Consider the following 26,360-nt stretch of genomic DNA (forward strand, 5'->3'; position numbering starts at 1 on the left):
TAGGTCACAATGTGAAATATATTTCATACTATGGATCACAGTCAAAAAAGTATGAAATGGAGCGCAAGCAAGAAGAACTACAATCCTGCAGCCTGTGGAACAAGAACCACATTCACAGAAAGTCAGACAAGATGAAAAGGCAGAGGGCTATGTACCAGGTGAAGGAACAAGATAAAACCCCAGAAAAACAACTAAATGAAATGGAGATAGGCAACCTTCCAGAAAAAGAATTAAGAAAAATGATAATGAAGATGATCCAGGACCTCGGAAAACGAATGGCGGGAAAGATCGAGAAGGTGCAAGAAATGTTTAACAAAGATCTAGAAGAATTAAAGAACAAACAAACAGAGAAGAACAATACAATAACTGAAATGAAAACTACACTAGAAGGAACCAACAGCAGAATAACTGAAGCAGAAGAATGGATAAGTGACCTGGAAGACAGAATGGTGGAATTCACTGCCGAGGAACAGAATAAAGAAAAAAGAATGAAAAGAAATGAAGACAGCCTAAGAGACCTCTGGGACAACGTTAAACGCAACAACATTCGCATTATAGGGGTCCCAGAAGGAGAAGAGAGAGAGAAAGGACCAGAGAAAATATTTGAAGAGATTATAGTTGAAAACTTCCCTAACATGGGAAAGGAAATAGCCACCCAAGGCCATAAAGTGCAGAGAGTCCCATACAGTATAAACCCAAGGAGAAACATGTCGAGACACACAGTAACCAAACTGCCAAAAAATAAAGACAAAGAAAAATTACTGAAAGCAGCAAGGGAAAAATGACAAATACCACAGAAGGGAACTCCCATAACGTTAACAGCTGATTTCTCAGCAGAAACTCTACAAGCCAGAAGGGAGTAGCATGATATACTTAAAGTGATGAAAGGGAAGAAGCTACAACCAAGATTACTCTACCCAGCAAGGATCTCATTCAGATTTGATGGAGAAATCAAAAGCTTTATAGATAAGCAAAAGCTAAGAGAATTCAGCACCACCAAACCAGCTCTACAATAAATGCTAAAGGAAGTTCTCTAAGTGGGAAACCCAAGAGAAGAAAAGGACCTACAAAAACAAACCCAAAACAACTAAGAAAATAGTAATAGGAACATACATGTCGATATTACCTGAAACGTGAATGGATTAAATGCTCCAACCAAAAGACACAGGTTCGCTGAATGGATACAAAAACAAGACACATATATATGCTGTCTACAAGAGACCCACTTCAGACCTAGGGACACATACAGACTGAAAGTGAGGGGACGGAAAAAGATATTCCATGCCAATGGAAATCAAAAGAAAGCTGGAGTAGCAATACTCATATCAGAAAAAATAGACTTTAAAATAAAGAATGTTACAAGAGACAAGGAAGGATACTACATAATGATCAAGGGATCAATCCAAGAAGAAGATATAACAATTATAAATATATATGCACCCAACATAGAAGCACCTCAATACATAAGGCAAATGCTAACAGCCATAAAAGGGGAAATTGACAGTAACACAATCATAGTAGGGGACTTTAACACCCCACTTTCACCAATGGACAGATCCTCCAAAATGAACCTAAATAAGGAAACACAAGCTTTAAATGACACTTTAAACAAGATGGACTTAATTGATATTTATAGGACATTCCACCCAAAACCAGCAGATTACACTTTCTTCTCAAGCGCACACAGAACATTCTCCAGGATAGATCACGTCTTAGGTCACAAATCAAGCCTCAGAAAATTTAAGAAAATTGAAATCATATCAAGCATCTTTTCTGACCACAATGCAGTGAGATTAGAAATCAATTACGGGAAAAAACATAAAAAGCACAGACACATGGAGGCTAAACAATATGTTACTAAATAATCAAGAGATTACTTAAGAAATCAAAGAGGAAATGAAAAAATACCTAGAGACAAATGACAATGAAAACATGACGATCCAAAACCTATGGGATGCAGCAAAAGCAGTTCTAAAAGGCAAGTTTATAGCTATACAATACAAGTCTACCTCAAGAAACAAGAAAAATCTCAAATAAACAATCTAACCCTACACCTAAAGGAACTAGAGAAAGGAGAACAAACAAAACTCAAAGTTAGCAGAAGGAAAGAAATCATAAAGATCAGAGTAGAAATAAATGAAATAGAAAGAAAGAAAACAATAGCAAGGATCAATAAAGCCAAAAGCTGGTTCTCTGAGATGATAAACAAAACTGACAAACCGTTAGCCACACTCATAAAGAAAAAGAGGGAGAGGACTCAAATCAATAAAATGAGAAATGAAAAAGGAGAAGTTACACCAGACACCGCAGGAATACAAAGCATCCTAAGAGATTACTACAAGCAACTCTATGCCAATAAAATGGACAACCTGGAAGAAATGGACAAATTCTTAGAAAGGTATCACCTTCCAAGACTGAACCAGGAAGAAATAGAAAATATGAACAGACCAATCACAAGGAATGAAATTGAAACTGTGATTAAAAATCTTCCAACAGACAAAAGCCCAGGACCAGATGATTTCACAGGTGAATTCTATCAAACATTTAGAGAAGAGATAACACCCATCCTTCTCAAACTCTTCCAAAAAATTGCAGAGGAAAGAACACTCCCAAACTCATTCTATGAGACCACCATTACCCTGATACCAAAACCAGACAAAGATACTACAAAAAAAGAAAATTATAGACCAATATCACTGATGAATATAGATGCAAAAATCCTCACCAAAATACTAGCAAACAGAATCCAACAACACACTAAAAGGATCATACACCATGATCAAGTAGGATCTATCCCAGGGATGCAAGGATTCTTCAAAATACGCAAATCAACCAATGTGATACACCACATTAACAAATTGACGAATAAAAAACATAGATCATCTCAATAGATGCAGAAAAAGCTTTTGATAAAATTCAATACACGTCTATGATAAAAACTCTCCAGAAAGTGGGCACAGAGGGAAGCTACCTCAACATAATAAAGGCCACATATGACAAACCCACAGCAAACATCATTCTCAATGGTGAAAAACTGAAAGCATTTCCTCCAAGATCAGGAACAAGACAAGGATGTCCACTCTCACCACTATTATACAACATAGTTTTGGAAGTCCTAGCCATGGCAATCAGAGAAGAAAAAGAAATAAAAGGAATATAAATTGGAAAAAGAAGAAGTAAAACTGTCACTGTTTGCAGATGACATGATACTATACATAGAGAACCCTAAAGATGCTACCAGAAAACTACTAAAGCCAATTAATAAATTTGGTAAAGTTGCAGGATACAAAATTAATGCACAGAAATCTCCTGCATTCCAATACACTAATGATGAAAAATCCAAAAGAGAAATTAAAGAAACACTCCCATTTACCACTGTAACAAAAAGAATAAAATACCTAGGAATAAACCTACCTAGGGAGACAAAAGACCTGTATGCAGAAAAGTATAAGACACTGATGAAAGAAATTAAACATGATACCAACAGATGGAGAGTTATCCCATGCTTTTGGATTGGAAGAATCAATATTGTGAAAATGACTATACTACCCAAAGCAATCTACTGATTCAATGCAATCCCTATCAAATTACCAATGGCCTTTTTTACAGAACTAGAACAAAAAATCTTAAAATTTGGGGCTTCCCTGGTGGTGCAGTGGTTGAGAGTCTGCCTGCCAGTGCAGGCAACAGGGTTTGTGCCCTGGTCCGGGACGATCCCACATGCCACGGAGTGGCTAGGCCGGTGAGCCATGGCTGCTGAGCCTGTGCGTCCAGAGCCTGTGCTCCGCAACGGGAGAGGCCACAACAATGAGAGGCCCGCGTACCGCAAAAAAAATCTTAAAATCTGTATGGAGACACAAAAGACCCCGAATAGCCAAAGCTGTCTTGAGGGAAAATAACGGAGCTGGAGGAATCAGACTCCCTGACTTCAGACTATACTACAAAGCTACAGTAATCAAGATAATATGGTACTGGGACAAAAACAGAAATATAGATCAATGGAACAAGATAGGAAGCCCAGAGATAAAGCCACCCACCTATGGATACCTAATCTATGACAAAGGAGGCAAGGATATATGATGGAGCAAAGACAGTCTCTTCAATAAGTAGTGCTGGGAAAACTGGACAGCTACATGTAAAAGAATGAAATTAGAACACTCCCTAACACCATACACAAAAATAAACTCAAAATGGATTAGAGACCTAAATGTAAGGCCAAACAGTATAAAACTCTTAGAGGAAAACATAGGAAGAAAACTCTTTGACATAAATCACAGCAAGATCTTTTTTGATCCACCTCCTAGAGTAATGGAAATAAAAACAAAAATAAACAAATGGGACCTAATGAAACTTCAAACCTTTTGCACAGCAAAGGAAACCATAAAGAAGACGAAAAGACAACCTTCAGAATGGGAGAAAATATTTGCAAACGAATCAACGGACAAAGGATTAATCTCCAAAATATATAAACAGCTCATGCAGCTCAATACTGAAAAAACAAACAACCCAATCCAAAAATGGGCAGAAGACCTAAATAGACATTTCTCCAAAGAAGACATACAGATGGCCAAGAAGCACATGAAAAGCTGCTCAACATTACTAATTATTAGAGAAATGCAAATCAAAACCACAATGAGGTATCACCTCACACCAGTTAGAATGGGCATCATCAGAAAATCTACAAACACGAATGTTGGAGAGGGTGTGGAGAAAAGGGAACCCTCTTGCACTGTTGGTGGGAATGTAAATTGATACCGCCATGATGGAGAATAGTATGGAGGTTCTCTAAAAAAACTAGAAATAGAAGTACCATATGACCCAGTAATTCCACTACTGAGCATATACCCAGAGAAAACCATAATTCAAAAAGACACATGCACCCCAATGTTCACTGCAGCACTATTTACAACAGCCAGGTCATGGAAGCAACCTAAATGCCCATTGATAGATGAATGGATAAAGAAGATGTGGTACACATATACAATGGAATATTACTCAGCCACAAAAAGGAACGAAATTGGGTCATTTGTAGAGACGTGGATGAATCTAGAGACTGTCATACAGAGTGAAGTAAGTCAGAAAGAGAAAAACAAATATCGTATATTAACACATATACGTGGAACCTAGAAAAACGGTACAGATGAACCAGTTTGCAGGGCAGAAATTGAGACACAGATGTAGAGAACAAACGTATGCACACCAAGTGGGGAAAGCAGTGGGGGGGTGGGGGGGTGACATGAATTGGGCAATTGGGATTGACATGTATACACTGATGTGTATAAAATGGATGACTAATAAGAACCTGCCATATAAAAAAAAATTCAATGTAATAATATAATTAATTAATTTTTTAAAGTATGAAATGTAAATCATCTTCAATCATTAATAAATCAATTTAAATTGTCTCCTGTGAATGTTTCCACACATATACAGAGAAATACTGCCTTTGTCAGTATCCCGCATTAAAATCTTAAATAGATGGAGTCTAGCGTAACTCTTTTTTTTCTTTAAATCACTTCCTACAATATACAGAAACACGTAAGACACAAAGAAAGCTAAGGAAGCTCTCAGTCCCAGAGTTGGTAGTATAGGGGGAGTTGAAGAAAATGAGCCTTTCCAGTCTCCCAGGGAAAGAAGGGGTGAGAGGACACAGAACGTCACTAGGCCCCTGGTGGTGAGTCTGGTGCTGGGCCCATGCACAGCCTAGTTCTCTACCAAAGGGAAGTGCCAATTTTCCTTGCCATGGCCCTGGCCTTGCTCCCATGCTCACCCTCCAGTTTCCAGAAGTCGTGCAGTTCCCAGAACGGCCCCTCCCTTTAGTTCCCTAACATTTTCACTCAGGGGAGAAGCCGCTTACCCTGTCATGGTGTCAGAGTCCCAGGGTAGTTTTCACCCTGCAGGATGGTGAGAGAAGATCTCCCTAGCGCCTTGCTGTTTGGTTTCTGTCTGCTGCTCTTAGAACCTGAAGATCAAGGAGTGTCAGGGTCTCTCAAGGGCTTGTCCAAGCCCTGGCTGGCTATAGGGGTCTCTGAGGGATGTCCTGTTTCCTCCTTGGAAAACACCTGCTTGGAAGGGAGTCTCAGTCTGATCCTCAAGGGGAAACTGTGTGCCCAGAGGCAAGTCCAGTTGAGAAGATGAAGGTGTCTCTAGGGGCATAATAGGTTCTGAAGACTTAATCTGGGGTCTTCAGTCTCAAATACGTCACTCAGCTGTTTCACCAGTGGGCTTGGGGGCTTTCTGCTGGTCTTCATAGGTGTCCGTGCAACGCCAAGGGTAGGAGAACGGGGATCTGAGTCCTGGGCCTGCTTAGGACCCTCCAGCCACTCTGCCGTTGGCAGGTTTGGCTGTGGAGAGCTCACTACCTGGATGGGAGTGCACAGGACACCAGCACTGGGTGAACGTGGGTCTGAAACTCGAGCTAGAAGCTTATTGTGCAGCGGGCTGCACTGGAATGACTGGGACGCTCTTGGCTGAGCCCACCTCAAGCAGGAGAAATAGGATGGGGCAGGGCCCAGCCCAGGCAAGGAGGGGATGCCGAGCCCCATTTCCACCTTTGGGTACAAAGCAGCTCAATCCTCCTAGTACACTTCTTTATCTAAGCAATACTTAATGGAAATATGTCTCCAACACTACAATTCATATTCACATAATTAGTATGTCAGTGAGAAAATGATGATTGCTTCCTCAGCAGTTACCAAACTAATCATGTTTACAGAGGACTTGGCAATACCAACGGCAAGGTTTGAATATAAATTAACAGTGGGAATTTGCCTTCCCTGTGAAACCCACGGGGTGACCTCAGCAGACTCAACCAAGAGAAGCTGAGATCTGTTTATTCTGTTTTCCTTGCTTATTCATCTCTTTAAGAATAATAACTCTGACTAGACAGAAATATGTTGAAACTGTCACTGTAATAAACCTTAATCCTCAATTTTGGGGCTGGAATGCCTTGTACTCCCATATGTATTAGAACCACAGGGCAGAACAACTCTAACTTTCAAATAGAGTGAAAAACCACATGTCCTGGAAGTAATACTGAAATTCTCCAATGATCCAATTTGCCCACTCCTGTGGATCCTTGGCTATTTCTGATCTGAAAGTATAGTTAGTAGAATCAAGGTATCACTTAAAATAATCAGGCAGAAAAATATAGGGAACAGATAGGGAGGAAGAGAGGCAATATGAAAAGAAAGAAAAGTAAAAGTATGAAAGGGATTGTGTGAGCATTCATGTACACACACTGTTAGGCAACAGGGAACAGTAAAAGGAAGTAAAGGCAGCAGTGGGGAGAGGGGAAAAAGGGAAGATGAGGATAAGTTCAAAGGAGAAAAACAAGTAATGTATGTAATGCCAAAATAATAAAAATCATATAGGCGTATGATCCTTTATAATTTGTAATATACATACATACCTATAATTGAATAAAAGTTGTTACAGTATATGGTCTTACATTCTAAACAACTGAATATATATGCACACCCTCTACACCCACCCACACACACACACACACACACACACACACACGGAAAGCTAAATAATTCTATCATTAGAATGCTAGTTATCACTGGAATGGAAGTTCCAAGAGAACAGGAAACATACTTGCTCTGCTTAACCACTACATCCTCAAAGTCTGACTGGGACATGATAAATGTGCTCTAAATATGTGTAGAAGGAAATAAAGAAAAGGGGAACAGAAGTAAAAGAATATAAGAAGAAAATGCGAGGGTACTTGTCTTCAAAAATCAAACATCCATATTTAGGTGACACTGAGTTTCTCTAACACAAAATAACCAATGTAGAACAGCAGATATATTCTCCAACTGGTCTAAAGGTTGACTTCTTGCCTCCACATTAGAATATGCATTTCTCCTATTTTAACGTTAATACTAAATCAAAAATATTTTAATATTAATGATTAAATTTTGTATTATTGCTAAAATGGATATGTCCCGTCATAAAAATATACACAATTACATGGCAGATAAGTTTCAAGAGCGTTATACTCATCACTGAAGGAATCATTAAAAATTATTTTTAAAAAATAATATCCAAAAAAATTTTAATGCCAATTTATAACTATTAAATATTTACACAAATTTTCCAGCACACATCTACTGCACGAAGCAAAGTAATTTAATAATTAAATACAAATAAGCAACCCTCTACTTGCAGACTAGCAAGTCTGAAATCCATTTTAACTCAAAGACCTCCCAATGGGTTGATTTACAAAGGAAGAATTATAAAGGCACTTAGACTGAGTATTAGAATTGGGGTACAAAAACTGACGCGGGATGGATGGAAGAACAATAAGCAGAGGCAGTAAAAAGTCAAAGGGCTAGGAGACTTCAGCCAGCAAATGTTGGCTGAAAGGCAGACCAAAACTAGAGAAAAGTCAATTAAAATGAGACCAGAACCTCAATAACAACAAAAACAACCCAATTTAAAAATGGGCAAATAACCTGAATAGACATTTCTCCAAGAAAGATATACAAATGGACAATAAGTACATGAAAAGATGTTCAACATCACTAGTTATTAGGGAAATGGAAATCAAAACCGTGAGATAACACTTCACGTCCATTAGGATGGCTATGATCAAAAAGACAGAAAATAAGTATTGGCAAGAATGTGGAGAAACTGGAATCCCTGTGCATTGCTGGTGGGAATGTAAAATAGCACAATGCTACAAAAAATAGTATGCAGGTTCCTCAAAAACTTAAACATAAAATTACCACATGATCCAGCATTCCCAGCTCTAGGTATATACCCACAGAATTGAAAGCAAACTCTCACAGAGATAAATGTCCATCCATGCTCATAGTAGCATTAGTCACAACAATCAAAAGGTGGAAGCAACCCAAGTATTCACATACAGATGAATGGTTAAACAAAATGTGGTACATACATACAGTGGAATATTATTCAACCTTAAAAAAAAGAATGAATTCTGATATAGGCTACAACAATGAATGCACCTTGAAAACATTATACTAAGTGAAAGAAGCCAGACATAAAAGAACAAATATTGTTTGATTCTACTTATCTGAGATGCTTAGAATAGTCAAATTCATAGAGACAGACAGTAGAACTGTGATTATGAGGTGCTGGAGGGAGGAGATAATAAAGAGTTATTGTTTAATGTGTACAGAGTTTTAGTTTGGGATGATAAAAATTTCTGTAGTAGACAGTGTGATGTGAATGTACTTAATGCCACTGAATTGTATACTTAAAAATGGTTAGGGCTTCCTGGGTGGCACAGTGGTTGAGAGTCCGCCTGCCAATGCAGGGGACGCGGGTTCGTGCCCCAGTCTGGGAGAATCCCACATGCCACGGAGCGGCTGGGCCCGTGAGCCATGGCCGCTGGGCCCGTGCGTCCGGAGCCTGTGCTCTGCAACGGGAGAGGCCACAACAGTGAGAGGCCCGCGTACTGCAAAAAAAAAACCAAAAAAGATTAAAATGGTATATTTTATGTTATGTGTATTTTACCACAATAAAAAAAAATTGGGAAAAGAAAGACAAGGAGATACATCCTAAAATTAGTCATTACTCATCTTAAACGATATACAATTCGAAAAAAGAGAATGATTATAGAGGATATAGTGGGTTGAAAAGCGGCCCCCAAAAGGTATGTCTACATCCTAATTCCCAGAACCTTTGAATGGGACCTCATTTGAAATAAAAAAAAATCTTTGCAGGAAGAGATCATCCTGGATTATTGGAGTGGGCCCTAAATCCAATGACGAGTGTCCTTTTGAGAGAAAGGAAGAGGGAAATTTGAGACAGACAGAAGAGGAAAATACACAGACACATAGAGGAGAAGGTTAATGTGAAGATGCAGACAGAGACTGAAGTGATGCAGCTACAATCCAAGGAATGCCAAGGATTTCTGGCAGCCACCAGCCACCAAAAGCTGGAAGAGGCAAAAAATGGAGTCTCCTTTAGAGCCTCTGGAAGGAGTGCTGCCTTGTCAACACCTTCATTTCAAATTTCTGGCCTCCAGAATTGTAAGAGAATAAATTTCTATTGTTTTAAGCCACCAAATTTGCAGTAATTTGTTATGACAGCCCTAGGAAATTACCATAGGGGGTAAAAAGATAAAATGAAAAGTAAGAAAGTAGACTTCATGAGCACAGAACATGTCATTCAAGCCAAAATTTAACTACGTAAAGTGGGAGGAAAAGGGGATCCTGGGCTTCACCCCTAAGTCGCAATTTCTGGCCATATGATGTCAGAGGGCGAAGTGCTGAAGCCCCCCATCAGGTCAGGGCAGGAGTATGGCTGGCGCATGCTCCTGGCCAGTGTCTCTAGGATCTGGCACAGCACCCCGACAGGGACACCGAGACATCAGACCACAAAGAAAGGCTGCACCCTGCTATATCAAGCTTTACAAGAGAAGTTGTCATCCAAGACATTCCCATTAAGACATTTTAATTCTGTGAATTAACACTCCCATATCCCTTTGTCCACTCCCAGACAAAATGAAGATACCTGTCCTCTGCCCCCCCATGTTAAATGCTTGTGAGTGATCTTCCAATAGGCAGTGGCATGCACACACACTAAGATAGGCCAGGTGTCTACCCAGTCACATATAGTAGGAACTGGGAGATGGAAGATGTGTAAGTATGCCGTGTATGGGTATTACTTAACTGGCACCCCTAACCAAGCCAAGTCTTCCAGAATTTCTCAAGTTGATTTTACTATTAACTGGGCAAGAAGGAGGTCCTGGATTCTTTTTTATTTTTTTTTAATTAAAAAAATGGTTGACTCAGTTTTCAATTCTTAGACATGGATAGATATTTTCTTTTGTATGTCTTTTTTTTTTTTTTAAGAAATCATGTTGGATTAGGAGTATACTTGGTTGTAAAAGAGTAGTGTCATGTAATTTGCGATGAGGGAAGCTACTCTGAGTGTGTTTTACTTTTTAAATCCTTTACTACCTGCTAGAGAGACTACCTCATGGTCAAACTTAATATGTGGAACTATTTGCCTGGAAAAAATGAGATTTATACTGGAGGAAGCAGAACAGTAATAATCTAAGTCCTCGGTTAAATCTCAGCTCTGGCACTTAGCTAGGCTGTCTTGGATAGTTTAGCTAACCTCACTAACTCAAACTCAAACACATCTAGTTTGAGGATCACCCTAAAAACATTCTAACTAAAAGTACAAAAGATATTTACTAATTAGAAAAGAAATGAGAATTTGTGTTGTTGATTTTATGCTGACCTTGTTATATTTCATTTTAGTATTTTCAAACAAACAATTCATGCTATTTTTATGTTTCACTTTAGCAAGAGGAATTTATATGTACAAGGAAGATGATACATACCCTATTATATACAATTATATTCCTCAAAGAATTATCTTTAAGTGGCAGGCAGATTTTTAAATATTTCAGTACAGTACACTATTACCTACACTTGAAATTCAATCCACAACAGCACTGTAATATCAGATATAATTCTAATTTATTCCTCTTCAAATATTCTAAAATGTTGCATTCTTTTTCCTCCCATCCGTTTACTTCACACATTTCTCCAATCACCCTGAAACCATCTTCTCTTCTCTTCTTCACACACACACATGCTCTCTCTCTCTCCCCCACCTCTTTTCTCCTTTCATTCCTATATCCTTTCTTCTGGAATTGAATACAGCCACTAGAGGGCAATAAGTTTACAAAGATAAATGTACTTATCTATAATGAATTGAGATTCACATACTAATAAATTTTAAAACTATTATCATCACGAACCATAAAGCACTGGCAATTAGACTTGAATATGCAAGGTATGCATTTAGAACTCTAAAATTTATCCTAGAAAAGGAGTTCACAGAAGCATATAATAATGTTCAAAAAAGGAATTCCATTTTCTCACTAAGCACTAAAAAAATATGCTTAATTCACCTATACACAGCAATATTAGAAATCAGGATTTTTTTTTAATATTAGCCAGACCAGAGAAGGAAAAACAGGGAAACAAAAACACAAAAAGGTACAATATGCAGGGTGGGTAGAAAAGAAGCGATTTCTTCCAAGCCTCCCAACTACTACATTCAGAATACGATGAACTGAATAATGTAGTGGGGTTTACCAACCCTTTCTTCTATTAAAATTATGGGGAAATTTAACAGGTATACTTTTGGGGGAGAAAAACAGCGACCGTAGAAAGAAATACAGACTTCACTTCTTTTCTCCCAATTAAGGATACGAGGGGAGAAAGAAGTTAACAGTCACTAACCCTGACAGATAATTTTACTATTTTTTGCACAGAACCCGAATTCAAATGAACTTTTTTACTCTATATTTATTTAAGCTGACATTACAAACAGCAACACTTTTAACACTGACATTTTCTTACCCTCATTGGATGTATATCAGCATAAGGAGGTTTTCCTTCCGCCATTTCTATAGAAGTAATGCCAAGGGACCAGATGTCAGCCACACAGTTATAGCCTATTTCTTGAATTACCTCAGGAGCCATCCAAAATGGAGTTCCTATCACAGTATTGCGTTTTGCCATTGTATCCTGCAAAAGCATTACACAGACATAAATATTACTACAAAAACACTAAGGAAATGTATTTGCCAACATATTCTTTAAACTACATATCTGAAACCCTCAAATACTACAGGTTATATCTGAAACTATTTTCCTAAAATTTCAACTCGTTGTGACATGACATACTTAGAAACTTTGAATTCTGAAATAGCCAAGAGTCCACAAGTAACTTATCTCCACTACCTTCATTAAAGACAGGCATTAAAGATAGTACTATAACAATAAAAGCTACAGAAATGAACAAATGTAGCTTTCCTTTCTGAATATTTAAACATTTTGATGACAATATATATTTTCATATTCATTCAATGTCTCTTAAATTGCAAATGAAAGTAATAAATAATATGTAAATAATGGCTCCTTCTCCCTGATAACAATGAAGTTATGTATTTCTTTCCATAACCCCCAAAATATACTATCAAAGTTTAGTCATACTCAAACCTGGACATATAAACCAAAAGTGTTTCCAAAAGCATTACACTTACTGTTAACTGACCAGCAACTCCAAAATCCGCCAATTTTGCATGTCCTTCTGTATTGAGGAGAATATTTCCAGCTTTTATATCTCTGTGTATTTTTCTCATAAAGTGTAAATATTCTAGTCCTTTCAAAGTAGATTTAAGAATAGTTGCAATTTCATCTTCTGTTAACTGGAAAGAAATATTTTAAAAACTCAATTGAAATGCCATGTTAGATAAACACTTATAAGAGAGCACTGTTAACAAGCACTTCTTTCTAAAGACCATTAGCCTCTAGGAAAAGGCTAAAAGGTAAAGTACTGAGAAGATCTGATGAAAGAAAATGTCATCAATCAATTTCTCCTTTCTTTAAAATTATCAATGTCATTCCTAACATATAATATATCTCAAGAAACAACATGACCCTAAGAAATCACTATTCCCTATATCATCTAACACTGAGGTGGCAATATTGCAGCTATCTGTCCTGAAAAAGTAAATTCAGACACCCTTCCCTGTGGTGCCTCCAATTACTGATGAAAATGGGAACCAACAGTGTTACATAAAAGAGAGGAAATGAGAAAGAGTGAATTGCCAAGAGTCTCCTGCATGAAGTGTTCACACCAATACCACTCCTCCCCCTTCCAGCCAGCTCATTCCTAATCCACCCAGGTCCTAGATTTCTGACCCTAATAATGAGAACTCAAAAATGGAAATGTCAGAGAAAGACTAGGAAAATGGGAACACGAACAAAGGCTGTCAGGGGAAGGAAAAGGGAGGAGGGAGGAGAAAAGAAGGCCAAGGAGGAGAGAGGAGGGGAAAAAAGATTCTTAGTAGTTGTAGCAGTAGAAGCAGTGCTATCTGTACCAGGCATTGTGCTAAGAGTTTTGCATGTATTATCTCATTTATCCTTATAACAACCCTATAAGGTAAATACTATTATTATCACCATTTGACAAATGAAGTTATTACAGAGGTTCAGTAACTTCCTTCTGGTCACACACAAGTAAGATGGAACCAAGATGTGAGTCCTCTCTGATCATAATCTATGTTTTTAACCACCATGCCTCTCCTGACAAACCTTATTCAAGCGCAACCTATTTTTATCAAAAACATCCTCTTAGTTTTCAAATACATCAAGTAATACCAATAGCTCAGGATAATAAAACCTACTTCCCACTATAAGCATAACCACTATAAGCATAACCCAAAGAAATAAGTTGAAAGAAGGGAATCTCAATTTATACAGAGATAGAGGACATTGCTCTATATGAGAGAAAGGAAAAAAAAAAGAAAATCAGAAAGAATTCAAATGCCCCACACACAGTGGGATAACAGGAAGATACAGTAAAAATTGAAAATATAAAAATATGAAGACTATGTAAAATGTGAAAATAACTACTGGAAGAAGCTTGCTTCCACCGCCACCAATCCTGCAGTGGTTCATGCCAAGAAATAACTTGGGTGAACAACTGGATATTCACATGTAAAAAAAACTGAAGTTGGACTCCTACCTCACACCATATACAAAAATTTACTCAAAATGGATCAACAACCTAAATATGAGTTAAAACCACAAAAGTCTTAGAAGAAAACATAAGTGTAAAACTCCACGACCTTGGGTTGGGCAATGTATCAATGTATCATTAGATACAGCATCAAAAGCACAAGCAACAAGAGAAAAATACAGATAAAACTGAACTTTATCAAAATTAAAAACTTTTGTGCATTAAAGGCCATTATGAAGAAAGCGAAAAGACAACCCACAGAATGGGAGAAAGTATTTGCAAAGCATGTATCTGCTAAGAGTCTGGAATCCATAATACATAAAGAACTCTTCTAACTCAACCAAGAAAAGACAAACAATCCCAATGGCAAAAGACTTGAATAGACATTTCTCCAAAGAAGATATACAAATGGTCACACATAAAAAGACAGATGTTGGGCCTCCCTGGTGGCGCAGTGGTTGAGAGTCCGCCTGCCGATGCAGGGGATACGGGTTCGTGCCCCGGTCTGGGAGGATCCCATATGCCGCGGAGCGGCTGGGCCCGTGAGCCATGGCCGCTGAGCCATGGCCGCTGAGCCTGCGCGTCCGGAGCCTGCGCGTCCGGAGCCTGTGCTCCGCAACGGGAGAGGCCACAACAGTGAGAGGCCCGCATACCGAAAAAAAAAAAAAAAAAAGACAGATGTTCAACATCATCATCATTGGTCATTAGGGAATGCAAATCAAAGCCACAATAAAGTACCACTTTACACCCACTAGGATGGCTATAATAAAATTTAAAAAAATAGAAAGTAACAAGTGCTGGCAAGAATGTGAAAAAATTGACATTCTCATGCATTTCTGGTGCAACCATTGTGGAAAACAATATTTAAGTTCCTTGGAAAGTTTTTTTAAGAAAGTTAACCACAGAATTACCATATGACCCAGCAATCCCATTCCTAGGTAAATACTCAAAAGAAATGAAAACTGGTACTCAAACAAATATGTACATGAATGTTCAAGGTACTACTCACAATGGCCAAAATGTTGAAACAACCCTAATATCTATGAACAGATAAATGGATAAACAAATTATGGTATACACATACAATGGAATGGAATATTATTCAGTCATGAAAAGGAATAAAGTATGGACATGTGGATGGACCTCAAAAACATTAAGCTGGGCACAAAAGGGCACATATTGTATGATTCCATTTATATGAAATATTCAGAATAGTTAAATCCATAGAGAAAGAAAGCAAACTGGTACTTGCCAGGAGCTAGGGGAAGAGGGGGAATGGGGAGAAACTGCTTAATGAATAGGGGTTGATGAAAATATTTTGGAACTAGACAGAGGTAGTAATTACACAACATTGTGAATGCACTAATGCCAAGGAATTTTTCACTTTAAAATGGTAAATCTTATGTTATATGAATTTCACCTCAATTTTAAAAAAACAAAACCCTTATCATGTTAAAATTTCTAAGCAAATTGCCAGGTGGTTTACCTTTAAATACAATACCAATATATATTGTCATAAAGTATTGTACAGATCATGCAAAGCTTTGCAGGTCATGGGTAAGGAGTCTGGATTATTTGAAAATTCTAATACTTCCAGACACTGATTCTCTACCTCAGACCAGATGGTCTGACTTCATGGTCCACAGAGAGCAAGTGGTATGTTCTGAAGCTGCACTATCCAATACAGTAGCTCCTCAGCATTTGAAACATAGCTAACCCAAATTGAGATATGCTATAAATGTAAAATATACACCAAAGTTTAAGGCCTAGTACCAAAAGAGAATGTAAGGTATCTCATTAATAACTTACATACTGCTTATACTTTTACATGATATGTATATATTAATTATATTAATTATTTTATTTAAAATCTGTTAATGTTTAATATAAGCTATTGATATTAATAAAATATTATTAGATGTTATAACATTAATATTACATATTAATATATTTAATACATTATTAAAATTAACTTCACCTATTACTTTTTTTTTTAAATGTGGATGCTAGGAAGTTTAGAATTACATATGTGGCTCGTGTTAAGTTTATACTGAACAGTAGTGCACTAAGAAAAGCGTCCACAAGAGCAGAGATATTTGGTTCACCAATGTATCCACAATGCTTGGAACCATGCCTGGCACACAGTTAGCACCCAATAAATAATTAATGAATGGGTACAGACTTGTAGTTACTAAAAGAAAAGAGATATTCACATCTGATGTTCCCAGTTTTTTTAATTAGTGGTTTGCAGCCACGGTGGGGGAGTGGAGGCAGGGGTGCTGCTGAGGGCTACCACACCACACCACTGCAGAGGTATGCAAGGTGGTGGTGCTGTCATATGGGCCTGGGTTCTCTCCCCTCTCCCTATTCCACATTCCTGGATAAAGATTAAAGAGCTCAGGGTGTTACAAAAGCAGTACCAGTCCAAAAAACTGTGTCATGTTTAGTTACTTCAATGCTGACCTTTTCAGTTACCTAGACCTCAATTTTTATCCTCTTAGCATTCCACTATTTCCAACCAATAAGTAACTAATCCTTCATTAACTCGATTTGTTGTCTCTGCTCCTGTACCCTATATTTCAGAGCTGCATTATAGAGAAAGTTCAGAATTAAATTGACTTACTATACTTCAAGGTCTCAGGATCTACCTGATTTCAGTGCTGTAAAGCACTGAATGCTGTAAAGCATTTGCCACTGGACAAATCCACAGCAAGACTAAAGGAAGACTTGCCAGAGATATTACACTGATTCATGCGCTGTCTGACTTTGCTAGAAGACTTCAAAAGTTCATTCCAACTCTATGATTTTATAACAAATTAACGAAAGATCTTCACAGTCTTTTCTTAACAAAAGACTATAATAAATAATAAATTCACACTAATTTGGACATCCATTTTTATTCTTTCAACAAGTATCTACTTCACTGGCTCTCTCGTGTAAGTCCTGTTAAAGGTGCTGGGTATATACAGTGGTGAAGAAACTGACTGTCCTAGTTTTTACAAAGCTTACAAGAATACCTGAGGCCACAGCCTGTATTTGGCCCTGAATTATTAAAGGTGGAGAGGACTGATCTGAAGCAAATGTGTAAAGTTTCTAAAGCTCCTCTCCCATTGAGCTTTTCTCCCCCTACTTCAGGGGGTCATTTCATATCTTCCCCTAATCAAAAAACATGATGCAATATCCAATCATTCATACCAGTAGATGGATGTCTTAATTTAAAATTATTTGTGTACAGTATTATTTTAACAATCCATCTGAATATTAAGGCTCAAATGTATCTGCACTTTAAGCCTTTTAACTTCAATTACAAAATGAAAGGTTTCTATCCCTCAATAAAATCATTTTAAACAATAATAAACAAGTAAACAAATATTTTCTAGAACACAGACATATAATGTTGACTTAAATTTTTATATCACTTTACAATTATAGAGAATGTTATGTGCATTTCACACAATTAAATAAACAGAAACACTTTATCATCCCTTTCTATAGATGAGGAAACAAATTCAGAGAAATTGAGTGGTCTGTCAAACACAACTATTTAAGGGGCAAGCCCACGTGTCTTCTGACTCTATAGTAGTGGGATAGTCTATACTCTATAGACTATCACATCACTGCCAGATGTCACAAACATGAATATATGAACTAGTCTCAATATAAGAAAATAGGGAGTTGCAAGCCTTGTTCCAAAGGTGATATTCAAAACACGTATTAGACAAAGAGTAAAAGCAATGTGTAATCAGAACAGTCATGAGCCATAAAGCCAACCAGTCAGAACAGCTACAGTGGTTAACAACAGTAAGAATAGATACCAACCAGAAACAAACAGTAAAACTGAATAGCAGCCCTGTGTATCAGGCAGAATGCCTACTGCATTTTAGCATTCAAATCTAAATTATTTTAAATGGTGTGCCAGCCAAACAAAACAAGTATACCTGTAAATGAACTCAGAAAGTAAGCAGACTCACCTAGCCTGAAAAGTAACCTAAACTGAAGACATCAGAAGTAGCTTTCTGAGTATTTTATTGAAAACAGATGCTTAATCCCACCAAAAAGAACACATAGATGAATTATTTAAGCATTTTAAAAACAGTTAAATAAAAGTAAACAAAAATCAAAGTAAGTATCAAATCAGTAGGCAAGAAGAGTTTCTAATCAAAAAAAGCAAAGAAGGGCTTCCCTGGTGGCGCAGTGGTTGAGAGTCCGCCTGCCAATGCAGGGGACATGGGTTCGTGCCCCGGTCTGGGAGAATCCCACATGCCACGGAGCAGCTGGGCCCGTGAGCCATGTCTGCTGGGCCTGCGCATCCAGAGCCTGTGCTCCACAACGGGAGAGGCCACAACAGTGAGAGGCCCGCGTACCGCAAAAAAGAAAAAAAAAAAAAAAAGCAAAGAATTATGAGAATTTATTAGCTTTGTCTACATAAAAACTATAAGCTTAGAAAACAGAAGAATATTCACAGCAAATACAGTAAGATACTTAGTATACAGAATTATTTAGAACATAAAGAGCTCACCAGGAAAACAATAAAATCTCAATAAATAAATAGGCAAGGAAATGAATACGCAATTCACAAAACTTATAATAGGGCTAGTTAACGTACATGAAAAATATTAAACTGCACTAATTATCAAAGAAAAGCAAATTAAAATAATGAAGTATCAATTATAAAATTATCCCATACGGGTCACAATGTTGCTGAGAATAACATGTGTGGCATGTATAAGAGTATAAGCCATGTGTAACAGTGTTCTAAGAAAGTATATTTTCCAAAAAGCCCTAGCAAATATTCATTCTCTGAAAAAACATTTGTTAAGCACCTGCTCTATGTTGAATTTAAAACGTTTCTAACTTAACCTCATGGAGTTCCAACCTAGCATGAAAGACAGACTTATAAACTACTATAAAAAGCACTTTCAAAGTGAAATGGAACCACAGTAGAGAGCGATTAATTAGGGAAGGAAAGAGGACTGGCATTAAAATTAGGCTTTGAATAAGAAAAGTAGTTCCCCACCCAGAGAAAGGAAAGACCATCAGTAGAGTAACTCAAATAATTAACTGAAAAATAGAAATATGATAGTTATGAAGTAGCACTAAGATATCAAGTGAGGCCCATTTTCCTTCCTTCCACTAAGATGAGAAAAATGGTAAAAAGTGATGGGTCAAACAAACACATGAATGGATGCTCACCATCACTAATCATTAGAGAAATGCAAATCAAAACTACAATGAGGTATCACCTCACACCAGTCAGAATGGCCATCATCAGAAAATCTACAAAAAATAAATGCTGGAGACGGTGTGGAGAAAAGGGAACCCTCTTGTGCTGTTGGTGGGAATGTAAATTGATCCAGCCACTATGGAGAACAGTATGGAGATTCCTTAAAAAACTAAAAATAGAACTACCATACAACCCAGCAATCCCACTACTGGGCATATACCATGAGAAAACCATAATTCAAAGAGTCATGTACCACAGTGCTCATTGAAGCTCTATTTACAATAGCCACATGGAACCAACCTAAGTGTCCATCGACAGATGAATGGATAAAGATGTGGCACATATATACAATGGAATATTACTCAGCCACAAAGAGAAACAAAATTGAGTTATCTGTAGTGAGGTGGATGGACTTAGAGTCTTTCATACAGAGTGAAGTAAGTCAGAAAGAGAAAAACAAACACCGTATGCTAACATATATATTTGAAAGCTAAAAAAAATATATATATATATATATGGTTCTGAAGCACCTAGGGGCAGGACAGGAATAAAGACGTAGAGAATGGACTTGAGGACATGGGGAGGGGGAAGGGTAAGCTGGGACGAAGTGAGAGAGTGGCATGGACATATATACACTACCAAATGTAAAACAGATAGCTAGTGGGAAGCAGCCTCATAGCACAGGGAGATCAGCTCGGTGCTTTGTGTCCACCTGGAGGGTGGGAGGGAGACGCAGAGGGAAGGGAGGGATATGGGGATATATATATATATGTATAGCTGATTCACTTTGTTATACAGCAGAAACTAACACACCACTGTAAAGCAATTACACTCCAATAAAGATGTTTAAAAAAAAGACTATATGAACAAAAAGCAGATCAGTGGTGGCCAGAGATTAAGTGTGGAGAGAGGGGTGACTATAAACACACAGCAGAACTGGGTGTTGGGGGGTGTGGGGCTGTCTGTTCTATATCTTGATTTCGGTGGTACTCACAAGACTTTATACACTTGTCAAAAGTCTTAGGACTGTACACCCCAAAATGTGAAGTTTTCTGTACATAAATTTAAAAAGAAAGTGCACTGAATCTTATTAAATTGGCTTCTATAAGAAATGGAGTTTGGAGAAAGGAAAAAAAAGTAATGGGCCAAATTTCAGCCTTGTAAGTGTCAAAATGCAGGTAAATCTTAGCAAATTTGGAGCAAAAAATGTTTACTTGGTCTCTTTTAAATATCAATGGTAGCAAATGAACTTTGGAAAAGAACAATATCTATATCAACATTTAAACCATTCTACACGTATTTTGTGTCACTAATGGAGACTAGGAAAGGAAGGAGTGCAGGCCTTCCTAGATGTAGGCCTTGATCTAGATGTTTATTTCGTATCCTTTGGACACATACGGACTATTTGGGGTGGAGGGGGAAGGGAGTTAGTTGACAGTCATTTTCCTAAACAGAGTTTTGTTTTCAAACAATCTTTAAATGTTTTTTAACAAATTTCATTTGCATACAAACACAACCAGTTACCAAACAGATTTCTTTTTGGCAACAGAGAGAACTACTTCTTCCCATTACTATAAAAATTTTAAGTAGTATTTTTTATTTCTATAATTATGACTTTTCATCAGATAGATTTCAAAATCGTGAGTTTTATATTGGAAATATTTAGGGAGAAAAGAAAAACACAAAAGAGAGGATCTGCTTTATACAGAAAGAGGTAACACAAGATTTTAGTTCTAAGATGGAAAATGCTTAGATCCATTCTCAAACCACAGCTAACACTTCTTTTAGTAGTATCTGTCAAGAATCCATTCCAATGAAAAACTTCATCAACAGAGTACTTCATTTGTGGATTTTATTAGGTTATCGTCAATACGATACAGATTTAATTTTATTTGTCACTATACAAATGGAGCAATGTCATTTTTAAATCATTTGAATCGTATTTTAGAGTTTAGTTTAAAAAAAAAAGAAAAAGGAGGACGGGAGAGAGATACTACACTATGAATGAAATATTCAGTAATCAGAGATGGAAATAAGACTTTATAGCTGAGCTAATACATTAAAAGACGGAAGTCTACATCTGGTTTCAATACTGGTATGAATTCATTGGCAAATTTAAAAAGAATCCCATTGTACAAAAACAAAAAGATGGTTTTGATAGGCTTTAGTCCTCTGGTTACTTTTGTTTCTAGAGTCTTATGATTAGTACAATAATATGATACATTTAATATGTCACTGTGTATATGGTTTTGATAAAAATGCACCCACCAAGGAGTCTCAAGGGCACATGCACAAGCTGTTTTAAAATACACGTACTGACTTAATGTTTTTACTTTAGTAAAAACAAATTCAAGGGAGGCTTTGTAAGTTCATACAAAATTAAGAATTTTAACTTTCTAAAAATGAATCTTCGACGATCTTAGCTAAATCCTGCCTGTTTGACATAATTATTTATGTATATAAAATAATACATTAATTCTATATTTAGTACTTACTATCTATTAAGGAAACAAACCAAAAAATGAGACATAGTTCCCCTTTTCAAGTGCCATAGACAGATAACTATAGAAACTTTATTATCAAATTTTAAGTTTTAACTTGCACAGTGACTTTTCATAAAGTTTTGAAAACCATGTGAGCAAAACTCACCAGTGTAATCCCTACATGGTCTTTTAAGGCCTGGATCAAATCTTACCTCTTTCAAGAAATCACCCTTTATTCCCCAAGTAAGGATTTATCTGTGCAGTGATGGTAATGATAATATCAACAACTCACACTTACTGAGTTTTTACTATACCAGCCACATCACAGGTATCATTTCATTTAATATCCAAACACAACAACAGACGGTAGGCACCAACAAAATTTACTGAGAGCCTGTTACACTGTCCTTGCCTTCGTGGTGCTTGTAATTTAATGGGGAAGGAAGGGAACAGGAACAAATAATTACAATATTAAAAAATGCCTTCTACAACAAGATTAGCACTCCAGGACAGCAGTTTCTAAGGTGATTATACATCAGAACCAGTACTCTTAAAATAAAATCCAAACCATATACTTTAACCCTCAAGGCCTTGAACGATACAGTTCTTGCAGCCTTGACAATCTCACCGCACCACTCTCCCCATCCAAGGAAGTCTTCACAGAGGAGGTGACTTTTGAGCTGACTCTTGAAGAATGAACAAAGTTTGTCAGGAGACAAAAGAGGGAATGAAATACTAGGTATGTGTAAAGGGAATGGGCACAAAAATAAATGAAATCCAGTACCAGTTCTTTGTGTCTGACTGTAACATGTATAGGAAAACAGTGCAGAACGCAAAGGTAGGTTAGGGTCAGTTCTGCTTTATGTGCCTACACATTTTTAAATGGAAAGATGGTATGATTGTACCTCAACTTTTAAGAAGGAAACCGTGACAGTAGACTCTCAGCCAAAGACTAAAAGTAGGTAAGCTAGTGTGGAGAATGTAATAATAAAATCATTTACAGCAGTAGTAGTAGTAGCAGCAGCAGCAACTGCAGTAGTAGCTAATAGGTATGTAAACTTGCTTAAAATCCCAATGGATTTTTTAGTCAAAATTTCTAATTTTGAGATGAAGAGATGTCAAAGCATGCAGTTAAGCAGGAAGGCACTGAAAGCAAAATCCAAAATTCTCTCTTTCATAATTCAAACTGAAACTGCCTAAGCACTAAAAAATAACATAGGGCTTAGGTAGCACCCTCTCAACCAAAAAAAAAACAAAAAAAAAAGAAAGGAATTGTCATTAAAAATGAACATGCCCTCTAACCCAGTAATTCCATTTTTCAGGTATCCAATGGCCATCACAACACAGGTATACCAATACATACCTACAAAGGTTTCCTGCAGCTTTGATTACAACAACAACAAAAATTGGTGAGTTGGAACTCATTTTATCCAAAGTACTGAAAAAAATACATTCTGTTATATACACACAGACCTATATGTACTGGTATGGGAAGACCTCTGAGATACATGAGAAGTTTAAAAAAAAAAAGGCAAGGTATAGAACAGCACATATGCAGTATAAATCCCTTGTTTAAAACAAAATATGCATACATATGTGCCGAAAGAAGCCACAAGAAACTGTTAACTGACATCTCCTCCAGGAAGTAAAACTAAGGGGTGAGTAAGGAGATGCTAAGTTCCTCATCTGTACTATTTGGAATTTTTACAATATGCTCATATTATTTTTTCCCTTAATTTATATAATTAAAATGGGAGGAGTTTACACATTCTAAAATTTAAAGAATTATGCAATACTATTTTAAAAGATCTCCATCTAAAGCTGTTAAAATTAGAGATTTGCTACCTAAGGAGCTGAATTTCCATTTTCTGGAAAATTAACTTACATACATTTCTTGACTTCCTAAGATTAAATAATATTTCACCTTATAAGACAACAATCTTTTAATATGTTTTTCTAATACTAGAGAATATCCACTATTTCAACAAATATCATAAAATTCTTAAATCACTAATAATTAAAAACTAAATACCATCTTTTTAAGTTTTTGCCTTAATAGTAATAAAATACAATTTACATTTGTATAGAACTTTATAGGCTACAAAATGCTCTGACACTCATCATCTTTGCTCCTCACAAGAAAACACTGAGGTAGATAAGGCAAGTAATATGATATTAGGTCCATTTTAGGATTAGGCATCTGAAGTTTAAAGGAGTTACACAATGTACCCAGGGTCACAGAGCTAACACATAACAACCCAGGAACTGATGTTTGGTTTTCTGATTCCACATCCAGGAGTCCTTCCACTAAACCACATCATTCCAAATAACCACTGTCACAGTGCGCTAAGGGTCAGGCTTATGACAGGGAGGGAGGGCTCATCGTAGATCTGGCAGTGACGGGCAGTCTGCCAGGAGAGGAATGTACAATATAAAAATAAAGTGCATGAAGGTGGGCCTGACTTATGAAAGGGAAATAGAACTGGGAGAAATGCCAAGAAATATAGCAACTAAGGTGAAGACTGGGCAGCTTACCAATAAGGGAAGCCAAGGAAATACTTTTGTAAGTTTAATTACTTAGTTAAGGTAGAAGAGAAAGTCTATTGGAGGGACTATTTTGCAATGTGGAAAGATCATAAAGAAAAGTGTTTATAATCCAATCAAAAGATTTAGAAAAGATGTAATGGAGCGTGATGCGTATGATGTATTTAATCAGAGATTAAGATGGGGCACATGATTGCTATGAAAAATTCTATGGGTCTAATCCTACAGTGCATGGTCATGTTAATGCTGTGGCTTGGAACTTTAAGAGGCATTGAAATACTCTTAGAACCGAATCTCACTGTATGGGAGACACCAAATAAGGAGCAAGAATTACTTTCCACACAAAAGGACTCACTCTCCTAAGATTCTAGTATAGTACTGAACAGCAGTACCTGTTCAGGTTGAGAAAATTCTTATAAGAGAAGGGGCCATGGACACCACAACTAAAAACAGGGTTAGGCCACCATGGTCTAAATGAAACCATGGATCTGTGATCCTGAAAAGCAGACTTTCCAGAATTCTTACAGCAAACACTTACTGCTGACACAGAGGAGCAGGCTCCTTGAGATACAGCCCTTACTGTATCTTACTGTGACAAAAGGGAGAAAAGGTTGAGGACCCCACAGTTTTAACTGCCACTGTCAACAGATACCTCTTCTAACACTGAACGTTCATCTTGGGAGTTATTTTAGAGGGTTTTGTGTGCACGCGCATGCGTGTGTTTTATTCTTGATATATCTTGTTTTGATTTTAGGTTTGGTAAATACATAGAAATATCTGTTATTTTGGGCCATTCTAACACCCATTCACCCTTCTCCTGCTAACATACCCTCATTTCCCTTTAGGGAATCACTACTTCCCCATCCTCAGGCCATGAATTCTAGCAGTCAGCTCCATCCTAGCTCCAGGTTAGACACATGTCCTAGAGCTATTCCAGTTACCGCATCACATTCCAATGGCCACAGAAAAAGGTACATGACCCATTCAGAAGCAGTGAGGTACAACACTGCTGGGTTTCAACTAGAAAGGTATAATCCAGGTAGCTGCTAGCAGCCATCTTGTCACCATAAGGCAAGAGCCTGAGAGTAGAGTCAATACAGAAGTATCAGGACAAAGAGACGAATCCAAGTAATTCCTTTCACCTTAAATCAAACCATGGATGAAACTAGCTCTGCAAAGATTTTTTGTTATGTGAGCAAATAAATTCCCTTCTTGGCTCAAGCCAGCTTAGGATGAGCTTTCTGTAATTTATAACCAAGAGTTGAAACTGATGTAGTAAATTTCAAGTAGATACCAAAAAGCAGGGAGGTTCCTGGAAAAGAGGTCTGTATAAAGCACAAACTGGTGACCTACTCTAGAACTGCTAGAGGTTATTCCAAATATTTAACAGCATGAGATCTCTGAAGCTGATTTATATTTTCTGCCCCCAAACAAAAGGGTTACAATAATAAGGGGTGGGAAAAGCAGAATAAACATGTCTTTTAAAAGGAACATGAATGCTTTTTTAAAGTCTTCTTTTTGCCTTCTTTTTCCTAGTACCACCTGCCCCGGCCAATAAATGTTTACTCCATTATATTAAAACTGCA

The 26,360-nt window shown here is 37.2% G+C and overlaps 1 protein-coding gene and 1 pseudogene across 2 annotated transcripts in view; both read right to left on the bottom strand.

Annotated features, from left to right (window-relative positions):
* Positions 1-26,360, bottom strand: part of STK3 (serine/threonine kinase 3) — a 310,727-nt gene that overhangs the window by 211,165 nt on the left and 73,202 nt on the right. For both annotated transcript variants that reach the window (XM_060115637.1, XM_060115638.1), the window contains exons 5-6: positions 13,043-13,207; positions 12,357-12,524 (exon numbers count right to left, since the gene is read on the bottom strand). In XM_060115637.1, the coding sequence (XP_059971620.1) occupies positions 12,357-12,524; positions 13,043-13,207 (333 nt within the window). The remainder of the gene's footprint in view (positions 1-12,356; positions 12,525-13,042; positions 13,208-26,360) is intronic.
* Positions 5,704-10,507, bottom strand: LOC132501064 (cell division cycle-associated protein 3-like; annotated as a pseudogene).

Source organism: Mesoplodon densirostris, chromosome 13 (genome assembly GCF_025265405.1).
Source record: "Mesoplodon densirostris isolate mMesDen1 chromosome 13, mMesDen1 primary haplotype, whole genome shotgun sequence".
Lineage (NCBI taxonomy): Eukaryota > Metazoa > Chordata > Mammalia > Artiodactyla > Ziphiidae > Mesoplodon > Mesoplodon densirostris.